This window comes from Diabrotica undecimpunctata, chromosome 8 (genome assembly GCF_040954645.1).
Source record: "Diabrotica undecimpunctata isolate CICGRU chromosome 8, icDiaUnde3, whole genome shotgun sequence".
NCBI classification, from domain to species: domain Eukaryota; kingdom Metazoa; phylum Arthropoda; class Insecta; order Coleoptera; family Chrysomelidae; genus Diabrotica; species Diabrotica undecimpunctata.
The window spans coordinates 98,415,791-98,434,840 of NC_092810.1; the positions used below are offsets into that span (position 1 = coordinate 98,415,791).

The window sequence follows — 19,050 nt, forward strand, 5'->3', positions numbered from 1 at the left end:
ATCTACGAAAGGCAGCCAAAAAGGACTCAGAACTAAGATTTGAAGTTACTTCCAGATGAATGGCCTTTGTACTCGTACACACGATTACACAAACATATCCTTTGTATGTTTTTGCACCTCTATATTTGGACATTAATAACGAGAATGGTCCTGCAACATCCACACAAACAGACAGGAAAGCACGTAACGGAGTAACTCGGACAGTTGGCACTTCGACAAACAGCGATGAATGGCACTTTTCGGAGACAGAATCCAAAAACGCTGAAGCAATAAATAATGCATAGCTTTTAAACCAGGGTGCAGATGTGTTTGATGAGTCCATTAGATGATTAAATCGGTGAGACGATGAGTTTTGAGTAATAGCAATGGATGTTTTACATCAAAAGACAACCGAGATATTCATCAATAAAGGGTGCAACTTTACGAAAAGGTTTGGGTAACAGCGAATTTTGTTGAATTTTGAGAAAAATATCCGAAAAAACGTCAGCTTGTACGTGCTTAACAATGTATCGTAACGCAGATTCCATCTCTAAATGACTGTTCAAGGAATCAGAAGAGGCAGCATTGTTTTTTCTTTGAAGTTTAGCCACGAATTTTAAGACGTAAACCATGACTATCTGAATTTTTATCAGGGATGAAAATTTTGAAAGTAAAGTAGAGATAATATTATCCGAAATGACCGGTATCAATGATAATACAGTGGGCAATTTTTCTTCTAACATTTCGGTGGAGTGGGAGGAGTAAAAATTAACTTGAGAGGGCCAACACTCCCTTGACTTCGAAAGAAAATCAGGACCGCGCCACCAGAGTGAAAATTGTAGTAGTTGTGCCGGTGTCACACCACGACTAGCACAATCAGCAGGGTTTTGATGAGATGGCACATAATGCCAAGAAGAACATGGTATAAGTTCTTGTATGTGTCTTACCCGATTGGCAATAAAGGTTTACCATTTATGCGGAGAAGAATTAACCCAAGTAAGAGCAATCGTGGAATCCGACCAAACATGAATATCGGAAAAAGAAAAGATATGCTTAAACAACTCTTTAATAAAGTCGACTAGATCCGCCAGCAATACAGCTGCCAACAGTTCCAATCTTGCAATAGATTGTGTCTTCAGAGGAGAAACTCGACATTTAGCACACACAAGTACATTTTCAAATTTATCAGAAGTACTAAATCGGAAATATATACCGCTGGCGTATCCTAACTCTGAAGCATCGCAGAATCCATGAATCTCAACTTTAGAAGACTTATTAAAGCCGAAGTGTCTAGGAATTTGAATGTTTGCAAGGTCAGGTAACTCGGTTTTAAACTGATGCCATACCTGTTGTATTAGTTCAGGTGGTTCATCATCCCAAGATACATTGGATTGCCACAACTGTTATAGCAGACGTTTGGCCCTTAAAAGACATGGGGAGATGAAACCAAGAGGATCAAAAATACGACTGATTTCCGAAAGAATAGCCCGCTTTGTAGAAGTTTTGTCAAGGGGACAGTAAGAATAAGAAAAGACGTCAGTCGACGGGTCCCATTTCAGGCCTAGCACCTTAATAACTCCTCTTTGTCAAACGAACAAGATGTCAAAATATCGGAGCCAAAATCTTGGAGTAGACTGGGACAAGCTTTAAAAGTTGAATGAGTTCTGACTGTAGAGAGCGGATAGATGACAGAGAATCACTTCCTAATAGACCGTCGTCAATATAAAAATGTCGCGTTAAAGCTTTTGAAGCATTAGGGAAACGAGACTCTGCCGACTCAGCTAACTCTTGTAAGGTTTTTAATGCGAGATAAGGTGAAGAAGAAACACCGTACGTAACAGTACGTAAAAAGTACTCCTGGAGAGGTTTAGAAGAATCCGACCTCCAGAGAATTCTTTGATTATTCCAAAATTCTTTTTTTACGTCATTTAACGATACATTTGCTTTATATCGCACGTGAAGCAGTAACGAAAATATCGAGAATTAAGTAAAAGCGAAGAGATGTCCTTTTGAAGCTTAGGACCTGTATATGAAGTATCATTGAGAGACACACCTCGAACGTCACGTAGACTGGCGTCGAAGACAACACGAATTTTGGAAACAAGAGACGAATTAACAATTTGTTTTTTGAAAACTGCGTGATGAGAAAAATAATACGAGGTAGGCGATTTATAATCGGATTTAGGAACCGGGACCATATGTTGGGAAGTAATATATTCATTCATAAACTCAACATATTTTTCTTTGAGATCCGGAATTTTCTTAAAACGATTCTCTAACATGCAAAAACGACTATATGCTTGAGAATAAGTATCGCAAAAGACAGGATTGGGTTGTCGAAACGGTAGAGGAACAGAAAATCTGCCTGTTGACTCTCGGAAAGTAAATGCCTTATAAATATCTTCACAAACTTGATCGTCATGGGACAAAATGACAGGTTTAGATATATTTTCGACTTCCCAAAACCTTTGTAAAAGACTATCTATGTTTGTATCCATAGACGTATGTAAAGAGGTAAAATTACATTTTGAAAGAGCCGTAGAGACTCGCCCTTGTAGCACATAACCGAAAATAGTTTCTAAAGCGACAGGTTGGTTTGGTTCGCCAAGAATTCGACCAGACTTTAAAAAGAGAGGAACTAATTCAGCACCTAAAGACTTAAGCGCCGAAAACAACTATCTGAAATAAAATTAGCCATCGCGCCTGTATCCAGTAGGATACGAATTTTCTGAAAATCACCGTAGACGTCTTTAATGTGTATCAAACATGTTGATAATAATACAGACGAGAATGTTAAACATGATTGTGTGGAAAGGTTAGCGTTTATTAGAGACGTCGGCGCAAAACTAGACGTAGAGGTTTTAGGCGTCTCTAGTGTAGGGTTGTGGTTCTCATTAGAAGTTGGAATTTGAGGAGGCGGTTGACTGAATAAACAAGATTCGTTGGAACTTGGGTAGAAATGAAGAACAGTGTGATGTCGTGATTGGCAAACCCTACATGTTTCCGCAGAACTACAGTTCACGACGGGATGAAACAGTTGAAGCATAAATTATGGCGTTTAACTAACGAGATACGTTCTTGCGTCATTTTAGCGAGAAAGGATGAACATCTATATAAAGGGTAAACATCAGAACACAAGACGCATTTACCCCCTTGATAAGTTATCTTCGTTCGATTGGTGGCACTGACGAAACTAGATGTAAACGGTTTTTTATTAGAATGATGAGCAAATAATCGCGAGTGAGACTGGTTAGAAACGGTTAATGAATTAAACTGAACAGATTCCAAAGCTATAGATTGTCTTTCTAGAAATAAAATCAATTACCTGTACGTGGGAATGTCACAGCTCCCACTGCTTTCTAATTCAAAATCTGTACGAGTTTTATTGTCCAATTTGTTCGACAACATATTGAATAATAGGAAATCCCATTGCGCAACCGGGAAGTCAAGAACACGTAAAGCGGCAACATTTTCCGTGAAAGTATTTAAGAGATTTCTTAAATTAGAAGAAGTGGAATTTTTAATAACAGAAGCGTTGAAAATATGGTTATAATATTGGGTAGCAAGAATTCGTTTATTCTGATACCTTTTCCCTAGAATCTCATAAGCAATCTGATAATTTGCATCGGTCAGGGGAATGTCTTTAATAAGAGCCAAAGGTTCTTGACTAATAGACGTAATAAGAAACCGGAATTTTTCCACATCGGACAAATCGTGATTGTGATGAATTAAACTGTTAAATAGGTCAAAGAAACTAGGCCAATCTCGAAAATTGCCTGAAAATGTGGGTATATTAAGCTTTGGAAGTCTAACTGAAGGCCTTGAAGATTGTGCATTGGAATGTAAGGAGATATTCGAAGAAGAAGACGAATCCCTAGTTAAAAAATCATTCTTGATGGATTTTACTCCGTAGTAGGCCTGATCAGTGGCCACCCTAAACTGATCGTGCTCCGAAAATTCCTCATCGGTTATTGATCCGATGATCAGATTGTGAGCTGTATGAAATTCTTGGTAAATAGCTTCGATTTCCTCTGCCCTGGCTAAGAATAACGATTTGACAGTATCATCCCTTGATGCTTGAATGCCTGCCTCATGGGCTTCCCTTAATCTAGAATACGCTGTTTTGCTGGACATTGTAAGATAAAAGAAACGAAAAAGAGGACAATGCAAACAAAATTAAGCAAATCGAACACTAAAGAAATGCCTTAGATTGAAAGAAGAGAAATGCTCTTCTTGGTTTCAGACAAAATTCTGAACAAACAAGTGAAGTATCGATAAAAAGGTAACTAACGAAAGGTATAGTGACAAAAGAAATCAAAAGAACTGTGTTTAAATTATTATGCAAGACGAAGAGAATAAGTTGGAAAGAGTGATAAAAGTAAAAATCGGCACAAAAAAATGTAAAAATGTAATACAACGTTAATAAATCATAAAAGTGATATATGTGAATAATTAATATATGTAATATAAGTCAAAATGTGTAATATACAAGTACCTATTAATATTATAAATTATAAAAGTCGAAATAAATTTAAAAATTGTTACGTAAATATGACCAAATTTAATTATGTAAATTAAGTATAAAAATAATGCCGAAGGACCGAATCAAAGTTAAATTGAAAAGAAAAAAAACAATTAATCAAATGAAACAAAATGAATTGAAGTTATAATTATTTATCATCCGGCTGAAGTGACCAAATGTTTTGTGTAAAACTTAATGAGGTCGCTAGTTAAATGATATTCAATAAATAATAATAACGAAAAAATGCAATAATTTGTTTGTAAGTAAATCAGCGAAAAATAGCAAATGTTCCTAAATGGATATGAAAAATAAAATGTAATTCAAATAACAATTGGCAGATTTAATATCTTATTGTCAGTTCTATATGAGATTCACTTACCTTTTGTCTGTGGTTGGGCCTCGCTCGGAGTCTAAGGTCTAAGGGTAAGGGTTCTTCTGTTCTTAGGACCTCCGTGAATAGCAGTAAATTAAGCTTAAAGTGACATTTTAAACTTTCTACACAAAGAATGGGTACGTTTCCTTAAAGACTCTGAAGTGTTTGGGTTGATAAATGTTTCCCAAAAACATGTTGTTTTTCAGACAAGTGAATTCTCAGAACTTGATTATAATTAATCAGCCAATTTGAGTTCGAGAATTTAAAAGATGAACTAAAGCCATATTATACTTAGCTAATATACTATGATTAAATAAAAGATTTAAAACTAAATAAGGTCATATTCTGAATATTAAAAATAAAATATTTAAATCAGTCCTGACACTTTTCCAAACAGTCTTTTAAGAAGATTTTTTCTTCTAGTGTTGTCATTTGCTGTATATTTTCCTCCTACATCTTATGGATTCGGTCTACCAGGCGCTTGCTTTTAGCGCTTTCATGTTTTCTTCTACTGAGTCCATTGATTGAACTAGTTCTTTATTTGGTATTTCCATTTCTTTGGTACGTTTGACGCCGTCTGTTTCTTAGTCACTTTCTCGAAATGGGGTCTTTTTCTTTTTACTAAGTTTACGCTATGTACATTTATACCTATTCCACCTTCACCACCACTTAATAAATCTACGTTATTTACATTTACACTTATTTCAACTTCACTGTCACTATGAGAAATATCGGTGGATATATCAATATTACTATCATTTATTATGCAATAATTATCTACTGTAAAATTATCTACAACCTAGATAAAAATAGATAGAAAGAAATAAAAAAGGTCAAATGATGAACAAAGTCAACATACGACAAAGCTTAACAACAGTTATTATACTCAATACTCTCTTACCTATGATACGTCTTTCTTTAATTGGTAATATTGAAGATTTACACTAACGTCTTTTTTAATGTTGCATTGGTACCGGAGACACAACCAAGTGTACTTTTGGTAAGGCTTTTTGCTTTTGTATTTTTACTTAACCATTTTTCATGCCACATACATGTTTAGTAACGTTGAAATGAAACAAAAAATCCAGAATAAAATTATGTGTTTTCGAAATAGTTCTAAGTAGATTCTTGTTGTTTTTTTTATGTCTTGTTGTTAGAACGGAAGCAAAGAACATCAATAGAAACAGACATACTAACATATATAGAACAAAAAAGACTAAAGTGGTATGGCCATGTAAGAAGAACTAGCGACAGCAGATGGATAAACAGAATAACCGATTGGAGCCCCATAGGAAGGAGGAAAAGAGAACGACCCCGAAAATCCTGGAGGAACGAAGTAGACGACGCCATGAGTAAGAGAGGACTAAACGATGGAGAATTTAACAACAGAGAGAGATGGAAACGGTTGAGCGAGGGAAGGCAGTCAATACTTTAGAATCCCTAAATATATATATATATATATATATGTTCTTTATTGGTATTTTACATATGCAATGTGTTTAATAGAGTTCTTTTGACTCTATTCTTCTAGTACCTTGATTATTGTAAGGTATCCTTTTCTGTGGCTAGTCTGTATATTAATAAATCTTCTGGATTGAACGAATTTGTTCGTCGATTCTATCCCTTTTTTTGCAGATTTTTGCAGATTTTGTAGCTTTTTCCAGTGGTTTTAAGAATGATTGTCGGTCGTTTGGGGGTATCCTCCCATGATGATTATTTTTCGGTCGTTATTGATTCTTCCGTCTGCACAGGTGGTGTGGGCACGTTCTTTTCTAATTTAGTTTTTCTAGTGTTCTTTTCCATTTCATTTTACAAGACAGTAATACAAGAAGAAAAAGTGTAATACAAATAAAAGAAATAAAAAAGGTCAAATAATAAACAAAGCCAACAAAGGACAAAGCAAAACTACAGATATATCTCTCGAGTCCTTTTGATGTTCCGTCAATTTTAATTTTTTATTTTGATATTATTATACTCAATACATTGTTTCCTTTAATTCGTCTTCTTTTAATTGGTAATATTGAAGATTTTGGGTGATATAAAAACGTCTATAAAAAATGTAGTTACGTGTAAGTGGAATCAAGAATGGAATTATTCACAGACAACACTCCGGAAAATTAAAGACAATGTTTATCCATGGCTACCTAGAACTCGAAACCGAAAACTGCAAACCATCATTACTCGTCTACGTTTAGGTCATACAAGATATACGCATTCGTACCTTTTTACCAGAGATAATCCCCCTAAATGTGACATTTGTGACGAAACATACAGTGCTAGACATTTTTTAATTGACTGTCCCCTTTTTGTAAATTAACGCAACAGGTTCAATATTTCAAACAATATCAATAAACTCTTAGGTGCAAACTTAAATTTACCCAAAGATTTACCCTAACGTCTTTTTTAATGTCGCATTAGTATCGAACACAAAACTTAGTGCAATTTTGGTATGGTTTTTTGCTTTTTTATTTTTACTTACCCATTCTTCATACCACATACATGTTAAGTGACATTGAAATGAGGCAATAAAGGTCAGAATAAAATTAAGTGTTTTTTAAAATTTCCCATAAGAATTAACACTATAGTATTAGTGATTGACATGTTCTTTTTAATAACACGCATAAACCAAATTGTATTTTGTAAACAATTTCTGTTCGGGAACTTGAAAATTCAAAAATAAATAAACTGTTATTAATTTTAAATATAATTTATTCGCATAAGTCAAAAAATTATAATGACAGTACACATTTTTTTTATAAAACAAACTATAAAAGTATACAGTATTTTTCAATAACTGTCTTGAAATATGATTTCTCTTATAACATTTTCCCTTAAGCCAATTTTGTTTTAGATCCCAATGAAAAGGTACGAGGTTCTACACAGCTTCTCGTAAAGTCCAAGAGATACGAAAAACTTTTATTTGTCGTTTGCTGGAAGTTTTATTTCCAATAAAAGTTAGTGGTTTTGTAGATCTATAATTTACTTCTCGTAAATAAAAAATCTATATAGAAAATGAATATTCCTTGTAAAAATATAGTTATCCAATTATCTGATTATGTAATATTTTAGTCCGTCATCACGATATACTTTATTTACCTTGGTTTAAAATTACTATTCCCTAGCTCCTCCTTAGAATTTTTGTGAATATTTTTTATTAAGCTATTTGCTAGATTGTCTTAAAGGATATCTGCGAATGCATCATTGTGGTCTGTTGTTTTCAACATGGTACCATTAGTCTGGATAATAGCCCTCCAATTATTTTTCCAACAATATATTAACTTTCCACTACACGCTCGTGGACTGACAGTCAGCGTTTAATTGAAATATAGAATTTCTCACATAGCTTCCACTATTTTTTGTAGGCGCTTTGTATATCTTTATCCACACGGTACCTACAGGTATGTTAGAAATTATTGTTGAATGTACAAATCAGCATACTGCTTGAACTGCAGCTAATTATTCTCATGAATGAGATACCTACAGACGGTAATGAATATATATGGGGTTAAAATTTTTGGCCCTAGTTAATGCCAAATCTTCTTTTTCTTGATGTGCCTATCCGTTGCGAATGTTGGCGATCATCATGGGAATCTGTATCTTATCTGCAGCGGCGCGGAAAAGCTGCACAGATATTGTATTAAACCAGATTCTGAGATTCTTTAACCAAGATGTTCTTCTTCTTCCTGGACCTCGTTTTCGAAATATTTTTCCTTGCAGAATGGCTTGAAGGAGAGTCTTACTTAACTTTAAATCTGGAAATCTATAAAGGACAGCAACCTGATTCTCGTTATGATGCTGTGAGCAACTGTTCTAATGCAGTAGTCTTGAGATTATGTGAAACCATATATGGATCAGGAAGGAATATTACTACCGATAACTGATTCACAAGTATGGATCTGTTAGAATGTTCCTTCAGTAAGTTGTCGTTCCATCATTTTCGTGGTCTTCCTACTGATTGTCTTCCTATTGGAAAACCGTCTTTTGCTGTCTTTACTTCTCTATTTGATGTCATTTGGCATGTATGATTGTTCCATTCTACTGTTCTATTTTTTACCTAGTCCTTGATTTTTGAAAATTTTGTTACGAAATTTACCTAGACAATTATTTGATAATAATCTTTGTGATCGTGTTGTGAATAGCACGCAAAATAATTAATAAATAAATGTTTGTAGTAATAGTTCATTTTATTTTATTAGAAGAATTTTTTTAATCTGTCGCATAATTGCTATTTCAATATGCAAACTCACACTCCGCCGCATGTCCTGATGCAAAATTTTGAGACTCCTGTACTGAAAGGTTAAATAGGGAATGGCAACCGTGCGATAAAACACAAAAAGAAAATAAGGTCTCTTTATTTAAAAGTTTAAAATTAATTTGCGAAATATACTGTGTGGGGTTTTAAAAGTGTCTCAGTTAAAAAGAAAAAGATATATAAGGTGCTTGAACTCCTAAGTGGAGGATATAGCTTCAGCAAAACGCACTATCGGTTTCTATTTAGCGCTAAGGCATTCTCCCCATTCCAAGACTTTCTTTGACCTCTTATCTCGTCCATAATGGATCTCTTCCAAGTTTGTACTGGGCTACTTCTTTTTTTCTTGGGGATTCCACTCTAGGGTAATCTTTGTAATACTGGAATTATTGTTCTGAGTGTGTGACCAATCCAACCCCTTTTTCTGGACTTTTGATGTTATTTTTTTTTTGTTCGATCAGGTGTAGTAGATGTTAGGCCAGAAAATACAAACAATTTGTCGTAGACATTTATTAATAAAGACCTGTAGTTTATCTGTAAGGGTTTTTGTCATTTTCCAGGTTTCGCATCTGTAGAGTAGAACAGACATGACATTTGACTAAAATATGCGGATCTTTGTCCTTGTATTATACTCGCCAGATCTCTCCGCATCTTTAACAGGGTTGATCATGCTGAGTGCTTGTTGAGCTTTTCGTATCCTCATACGAATATCGTCCTCTGTACCTCCACTTTTCATGTTGTTAACATGTTGTTAATAGTAAATAGCGTGTTGTTTCTTGCCTTGCAGTTCCTCTCATAAATTTGATTTAACTAATATTGATTTTAAAACCTATTTTATTGGCTTCAGTGGAAAGTGTTTCGAATCCAAAGCCACATCTCGGAACCTTTTTCCTAACAGGCAGATATCGTTGGCGTATTCCAGATCGCTTAGGCAGGTGGTTAACGTCCATTGTATCCCTCTTGTGTCAGAGTCTAGTTTGAAGAAAACATAGTCTACTGCTATGTTAAAAAGAAACGGAAAAAGCACGCATCTCTGTCTGACTACCGTAGGTATCTCAAATTCGTCGCTTTTGATTCCATGGTGTGTCCCTGTATTTCGCACCAGTGTACAGTGACTTTATAATGGAAATTATTTTATGAGGGATGTTTATTAGCTCTTGAATTTTCCATAAAGCAGCATGTGATGAGCTGTCAAAGGCAATCAACAAAAACCATGTATAGGGGTGTGCTCCATTTAACCGATTGTTCCATTATTACGCTCACAGTATTAATGTGGTCTATGCAGGAGGATTCTGGTCTAAAGCTTGCTTGGTCAGCTCGAAATTCAATATTGTCTGTTATTCTTTTAAGTATGATGGACGTGAAGATTTTATTTATTGCGGCAAGCAAGGTTATTTCTTTTTAATTTTTGCACAGTGTGAGGTTGCCCTTTTGTGGAAGCTTAATAATGCTACCCTTTTTCCAGCCCTCTGGAATGCGGTTTGTTTTCCACACCTCTCGGATTATGGGGAGCAATAGTTCAACCATTAGATGCGTATTAGTTTTAAATATTTCGGCAGCAATATTGTTGATTCCCGGAGTCTTGTTATTTCTCAGGGATTTAATAGCTGTTATTATCTCCGTTTTGGAAGGGGCCCCGTAAGATATACGCAAGTCTACATTCTGCGGGTTTTTGACAATTTCATCTTCGTTTTTCCTGGGCGTGTCTAGCATCCCCTGAAAATGGTTTTTCAATATTTCTATTTAGTCATTTGTTGTAGCAAGTAGTTCGCATGTCTTGTATCTTACAATGTTTGAACAATTGGGCCCATGTTTGTTAGTCGTCTAACAAAAATCTTTTTTGTTAGATGTAGTAATTTGGTATAGCTCTCTAGTTCTGTTGTGTTGTTTAGCTGTTTTAGCTTGTTTTTCCAGTTCTTCAGCCTACCTTCTATTGTCTTCTTGCATTTCTTTTAACTGTTTTATTTATTGCTTCATAATCTTGTTGTCGGTTCGCTCTTTCTTCTACAGTTGCTGCTTGCAAAATATCTTCTTTTGCTTTTTTCTTTTCTTAATAAGATTTCAAGTTTTATCTGACATCCATTCTTTTGTATGTTTCTCTTTTTTACTCAGTTTATCTTTAGCTATTTCTGTCAAAACATCTGCCAAATCTTTTTAAACTTTCCCACTGTTAAAAATCATTAAATACCTAGTACATTAATCCTTAACTTGTGTTATAACTATTATTTTATACATGTTAAAAAATATAAGAATTACTTACAATCAGTTTATGCTTATGCTTACATGCATATGATTATCTCACATGTTAGCAAAATAATGTTACACACAATCAGTAGGGAACTAAAAACTTTCCTAGAAAGAGAAATACTTTAAAAAAATCCTGGATTTAACAAAGGTAGAGAGGCACTCGAGAGGAACTCGAGAACACTTTTGAAACAAAAGACAAATAATCAAAAATTCTAGTAATTTCAATATCCGACTCTATATTTGTTATAGAGGTTATGGCAAAGTGTTCAATAGGGTCAAATAAAAACACAAGGCAGATACTAAAAGAAGTAGGCATATCACAATAATGGATTTCTATCTCCAATGGCGCTTCAGCCCAAAGCGAGCCTTGGCCTCCTCCAAACTATACCTCCAACATTGCTGCTTTGCGTCGATCTTCACCATGTTCTCACGTCCAACACTTCATCATCTCCCCTAAATTTTAGTATATGGGGCTTTTTTTGGCAATTTTTCGCCACTCTACACGGTTCTGTGCTTCTTGTTGCCATTTCTTGGTATTCGTCTAATGTCGTCCATCCAGCGTGTTGGTGGTCATCCTCTGCTGCGTTTGTCTTCTCGTGGGCGCCAGTCAATTAGTTTTCTGGTCGATCTTGTGTCTTTCAGTCTCGCTATGTGATCTGCCCAATTCCATTTCATTTTGGCTATACGTTCCACGACATCACTGATACCTGTTATTTTCCTTAGATCTTGATTCCTTATTTTGTCTTTTATTGTCATGCCGAGAGTTGATCTTTCCATGCGCCTTTGTGCCACTCGCATTTTTAGTACTGTTGTTTTTGTGAGCGTGAGAGTTTCTGCTCCGTATGTCATAATACGAAGAACGCATTCTTGCGTTCTTCCTACGTGTTCGTTAATAGGTCCAAATATCTTCCTAAGGACAACACTTAATTTCACTTATAACTGAACTTTATGAACACACTACTGGAACAGTTTGTTTAGAAAAGTGATTGATACACTCAAACCAACTGCGTCCAGAACGTATTCCGAAATATTTTCACGGTTAGTACAATTAAACCTAATCTTTTAAGTTGAACCGCGTCGATTATCATTGCGCCGAGCTTTCGATATCCTCTCTAATGTCTTCCTCAGGGCTTTTGAGGTCCCGAACACCTTGAATATACATCCTACTTAAAATTCACAAACCCGATAGTCCTCTACATCCCATTGTCAGTCAGAACAATGAAACCTGTTTACTGTTTTCTGCGCTATCACAAATCGAAAAAAAAATCTTGTTTACTTTTTGAAGTAGCATCTTACTATGCAATAAAAATGTGGTTTTTCATTCAAGATTTCAAAGTTTTGCTGAAAGGGAGCGGTTATGTGGGGTAGTTTTTAGTGTCATTCGATAGACTTTTGAAAAATATTGAAAATTGTTTTTTGGTTTTTCATTTGGAAGTATATTTCTCGAGATATTACACTAGTTCCATAATTTTCTTGGAGTATAACGATAAATCGTTTTCTCAGATTCTAACGCCATCTGTCAACAATTAAAAAAAAATGTTTGTTTAAAAGATAATTACTTTTTATGAGGAATCCAACTCTGCAATAAAAAAATAGGGTTACAATTTCAGATTTTCAAAATTGCTTTTCTCCCCGCTAGAGGGGGTTTGATTGGGGGTCGTGTTTTTTGTCATTCGATATATTTTTGAAAAATATTGAACACGTGTTTAAAGCATTTTATATAAGCACACCTTGTATAAAATTTAGCTTTTATACTATAAAGTAAGTACAATTAACATTAAATGCGCATTAAGGGTGTCTCTCTAGGGGTTACCACTATGTTAAGCATCTGATAATAAATGATATATTTTTTAACAATATTCTGAAGGGAATGTCATACAATTAGTGTTGCCCAAATGCAAGAACAAGACGAGACTTAGACAGTCTTTGTCTTGGTCTTGCGGCAATGCACCAGGTCTTGGTCTTGGTCTTGGTATTGCACTTTCGGTCTTGGTCTTGGTCTTGGTCTTGCAGCAAGAGTCTTGCAAGTCTTGCAGTTACCCATTAGCCTATTGCTATTTATTAAACGTTACTTTAGATCTTAGAACAACGTAACAGAGTAAGTACATTTTAAGCTTGAATTAACATAGCCATAACAAAGGTCGAAGAAGAACGTCATGGCTTAGAAACGTGAGGGATTGGTTTAACAGATCCTCTGCATCTCTTTTCCGAGCTGCCGTCAACAAAATTACTATAGCCAATTTGATAGCTAACGCTCGACAATCGAGCTCGGCACATGAAGAAGAATAATAAAGACCAACCAAATTAATAAATGTCTAAACAACTGACATCGGGTGGGGTTTGAAGCCACGATCTAAGCAATCTGTGCCTAACTAACTAACTCATCTATCTACAATGTTATACGGAAGTCAATCTGTTTCTTAATAAACGTTTGCATTAACTACGCTTAGGTGTGCTAAAACGTGGTTAAAACACAAAAAAAAACAAATTAATGACATCAGCATGCCTGTACTTAAAAGAATATTATCTGCCTAGAAAGGGATTGATGGACATAATGGGCAAAAAATCCACATGCATGTATCAAGGGCACAGATTTTTTAGGTGATCAGATAACAAACTATAATCCACTTAGTAAAGCAAAATAAATGTTTTTACCAATCTTATTTCTACTTTTATATAAAAAACTAACTTATAGTTAAATAAAAAATAAAGAATAAAGAAAAAATAAAGAATAGGTACAAAAGCAATGATAATCAAAAGAAGTTGTTTTAAATTAAGGAGATACCTACCTAATAAATACATTAATTTACCAAACTAAAGTAGTAGGTAGATAATATATGTAATTGGTAATAAGGTAATTTTTTACATCTCCACTTTTTCTAGTGGTTATTAAAAAGCTTGAATATCTCCACCAAATTTTGGTTTTTCAAGAAGAAATATTTGTAATTCCTTTTTGTGAAAAGATATTAGATGCTTCCTTAAACCTGACGTGTTTCTGGTGTTCATTTTCATTTCAACTTTTCTTTGTAGGCACAATTTACACAAAGCAATTTGGGATGTATAAATTATTTCGAAAAACTCATCAAATTTGCTTTTAGGGCTTTTAGATCTATAACTCCAAAGCTCATTATTCCGACTAGAACTATTTGAATCTTTGCCCCTCATGTCAAATTGTACACTTGTCACTCCAGGAACAACAAGGATTAGATAAAAAACAATTATTACATTAGACTCAAAGGAAAGCTCAATTGGAAATGAAGTTAAGTGATGTCGAAAAAGTAATTACTATACTACTATAATTTATGTTCGTTACTATCCAATACCCTAAGTATCTAATAACAAACCGAGAATTATATATCGTTACTTCGGTATTTTGTTTACATGGTAGGCGACATTATCTGTAATTAATTTGTCTCGTTACTTTTGATTCTTTCAGCAAATTTTCTTTAACCGAATGATCTCATCGCACACTCAGCAGAAACAATTTATAGCCTTAGGCCGATAAGATTTGTTTATTTAGATTACTCCTGACTAAATTATAATGGTAAAAAATTGAATTATTAAGTGGTTGTTCCTAACAATTATATTTTTTTAGCTAGGGTGACATATTTTAAAAAATATCGATACGATATTACTGTCGGCGTCGCAATGCAAGAATATGATTAGAGAGCGGCTATTCTCAAAATATTAATTTCAGAGCGAAGGAGTCTGCTGGAAAATGTACAAAATACTTTATTTTTTCATTGTAATTATGACCTCTGAGCACGTGTAAAATGTGTTTCTTTAATGAATATTTTAATTCGGTATGTATGTTTATGGTATTGTTCGTAATTCGCATAAGTCCAGTTTTTCAAATTTTATTACATATTTTTTTGCATCTCATAGAATCTTTAAGCGTATACACGAACTACTATACTCGCTAAAACCACACTCAGTCCTAACTGCAAGACGCAAGAGTCTCGCAGGCTTAGTCTTGTTCTTGCTTAAATCTTGCACGGTCAGTCTTGGTCTTGGTCTTGCTAAAATTAGGCGGTCTTGGTCTTGGTCTTGGTCTTGCAAAAACGCAAGAACAAGACCAAGACTGCAAGACCAAGACCGATTTTGGGCAAAACTACATACAATCAAGCTTTATTATTTGATGAATTTAGGCTGGTATTTTACACACATTTAGCGCCGTTTACCCGGCAAGGCCACGATAACCCAAACTTTATGACGATCATATCATTAATTTGCATACTTGTCTTGGGAGCATGCGCTGAAAAAATTTTATCTTCTATAAAATAACGAAGGTCTCGGGTTCAGAGGCTGTTGTTCTATTCCTTACACTAATGGATATTAAAATCTTAATTTTTCCTTGATTAATTTTGAATTGTTTTTCACTATTCCTCTCTATGATATACAATATTTTGTACACAATGTGTCTATATCCAATATATTGAGTAATAAGATAATACTAATTTACTTCTTCTTTTTTTTCAGAGATTTGTGCTACCAAGCTTGGACAAACCTCCGTAAATCGCCGATGTTCGGTTGCATATGCCCAAACAATCAAATGAAGAAAAGATGTGACAGGATCTTTAGCATGGTTAACCACAATCCCTGCGTAGGTGAGTTCGAAATATCAGTGATACTGTCTGATGCCAATATCTAGTCTTCAGTTCCCCTTTTTATCAGGCGAATTTGTATGACGACTTTGTAGGATAAATCAAAATTTTAGTATGTTAAGAGTACTACGAAAACCTAATAGTAAGAGCTTTTTGTACACCAAATAAAAAAGTGAATGTATTAACTGTAATCATTATTACAATATATTATATTTAAATTTGGATCAAATAATTTTTAAAACAGTAAAGTTCACTCAAGATATAAATATAGAGGGTGTTTCATTAATTTATCTAAATATTTTAACTTATTAATTTTAAGAAGCAAACCATTATGATTTAACTCTAACTACTTAGAAAAATATTACTTCTTTATGAGACAGGTACGAGTATTATTTTATTCTTTTTTTGTATAATTTGAATATATTAGTACCAACATAAATTTCTTTATGATATTTATGTAGACATTTTCAACACAAGAAATTGTAGTAAAAAAAGTTTATATTTTGACAATTCCTGTATAGTTTCTTCGTAAATAATATATCAAACTGAAAAATTTAAGCTCAAACATATTGTCAGAGGACCTAGGCGGTCGTCTCCAATAAATGACGTACGCCGCGTATAGTTTTACGTCATACGTCGCGTATGTATGCCTTATATTATAATAAATAATGGATGCAATACCTTATTCAACGCTGAACGCAGCGTGCATGGGTTTTACAATCATACAGACGCGTACACTGTTGTATAGGCATACATAAGTACGGCGTAACGCTAAACACGGCATGCGGTATTTATTTGGAGACTACCGCTTAAATTCATATAAAAAAATATGAAAGGCGACATTTAAGTGAAAATTATAAGTAGTTTACCTTACAGTAAGCTAGAAGATAGGTACTGTATTCTTCTCTGAATGTGCCCTGCTCTACTGGTTGATAAAATTCTAGTTTAGTTTTTTAGTCTGTATGTGATCATTTTTTTAAGAAATCAAAACTTCAGATAGTATTTAATATAAATTTATTAGATTATTATTATTAATTTGTCCGATGTGTTTGACCAATTTGTATTTGTTGGATGTTTATTAAAAGATCATTTTGATATAATTTTTAAATTAAGGATTTTTTTAATTGACTTCCTTGATAATTTCTACGAAAATTTCGTCCTAATCTGGCTCCTTAACTCGTTTCTTTTCTCTTAACTCAGTTAAGAGAAAAAAAAAACGTGGCCCGTTCTTAAATTACTATTTTACTTCTAGTGCTTCTACTTACCTTGCTTCATCAAATACATTTATTAAAAAAATTGAAATCGAAAAAAAAAGGCGATGTTAGATATATTTACCAACAAAGCAACGTTTACACGCGTACATGAGTTTTTAATTAAAAGAATAACCGCAGGTAAAATATTTAAATACTCATTTCTATCGAGTATCAAATGTCTTACATGAATTTTTGTGAGAAAGTCCTTTTAATATATACTCATGTGTTATAAACTACTTAAATTTCCTTCAAAAAATTATAAATAAAATGTACATCATAAAAAAATAATATTATTTCTATGGAGATTTGAGTTAAATCGTCAAATTTTGTAAAAGTATTTGCGAATATTAATAAAATACCCTGTATATATACATACAGTAGGCACCATTAGTCTTCAAACGTTTTAAGCAACGGTGCACTGACAGAATCCCGTGATCCAATTGCACATACAGGTAAACTTTTACATATATATTATTATCCTTATAAGCTCTAAAGGAAAATAATAATTGTTTGCTTTTTGAAATTGTAATTTTAATGCCTTTCTTTAGATTTTCACTCATACATTGTTATTTAGGTGTTTACTCTCATTATAATACTAACTGAGAGATATGGCGATATATTTTTTTATAAAAAGTTCAAATTAAGTTTGTCCTGCAAAGTCGTATTATATTTGGAAAGCTATAGAAATCAGTAACGGGCTGGTCATCCGTACTTTAACAAACATTGTTCATTGTAAATTTTAAATTGCTTCTTCAAACCGGTTTATTCTTTCTAAATTAAATTTTAACGCTAAGAGGAGAAATATTTAAAAAACCACTAGATAATATTTTGAATAAAAAACAAACCTTATCTTTAAAAAAATCCAAGTTATTTTATAAATATTTCAGAAGAATATTTTATGTAACTTATATTTTGCTAGGAAGTACATAACAATTTTGAAAGATAATCTTGTATGGATTTAATTTTGGTATTCTTGGTAAAGAAATAGTTTACTCTAATTCTTGACTATTATGTACACGACTCTCGAAAATAGTTGCAGAAGTAACCAAAATAAATATTTGGTTTTTTGCTCCTACCATTCTATTAAAATATTTAGTTTATACTTATAAATTGTACAATGGAGATTTTTATATTCCCTAAGAGTTAGTTGTTTTATAGAGAAATCAATACTCTATTATTTAATTAGCAATTATCTGTATGCTATAAACAAGCCTATGATGTAACGAAATAAATTAAACTTTCTGGGCAATGAAAGAACTAGGAATATATAAAAACATATTTGATGAATAAAAATAAGGTTTTTATAATTTTGGGTTTAGATCGTTAGTCACATAGCCAGTAAAAATTGCTGAATAAATAATTTAAGAAATTATGTAATATTTTTATTTTATTTATAAAAAAATTCCTGTTTATTTTTAAATTCACCAATCCATTGTAATCACAAAACAAAATTAAACTAACAGAAATATTAAACAAAGAAAAAACTCACACGTTTGTCACTCAGGGACAGGACGTTTTTTTATACATAATAACGATTTTTCGACAACTTGACAATTGTAACTTTCAATATTAGCTCCAAAACGTGTAGCGGTATATAATATGTCCTTTTCAGTTTAAGAATTCTCTAGATATTGCTTTTTAATTGATTGTATGTTTCTGACAGTTTCTATAATTTTAGGGTGTTTTATTTTTTCTACCAGTAGCATCGCATAAATCTGGTTTATTTTACTATAGTCTCAAACATGCATATTTTTTGCAATACGTAACCTAGGCCCCGGAAAGGAGATAAAATAACAAAAGTAAAAAAAATTTAAAACGCATTG

The 19,050-nt window shown here is 33.4% G+C and overlaps 1 protein-coding gene across 1 annotated transcript in view; it reads left to right on the forward strand.

Moving 5' to 3' along the window:
• The window catches only part of LOC140449018 (uncharacterized), a 610,571-nt gene that overhangs the window by 288,272 nt on the left and 303,249 nt on the right, over window positions 1-19,050 (forward strand). Inside the window, exon 5 of the mRNA XM_072542160.1 lies at window positions 15,850-15,977. Within this exon, the coding sequence (XP_072398261.1) occupies window positions 15,850-15,977 (128 nt within the window). The remainder of the gene's footprint in view (window positions 1-15,849; window positions 15,978-19,050) is intronic.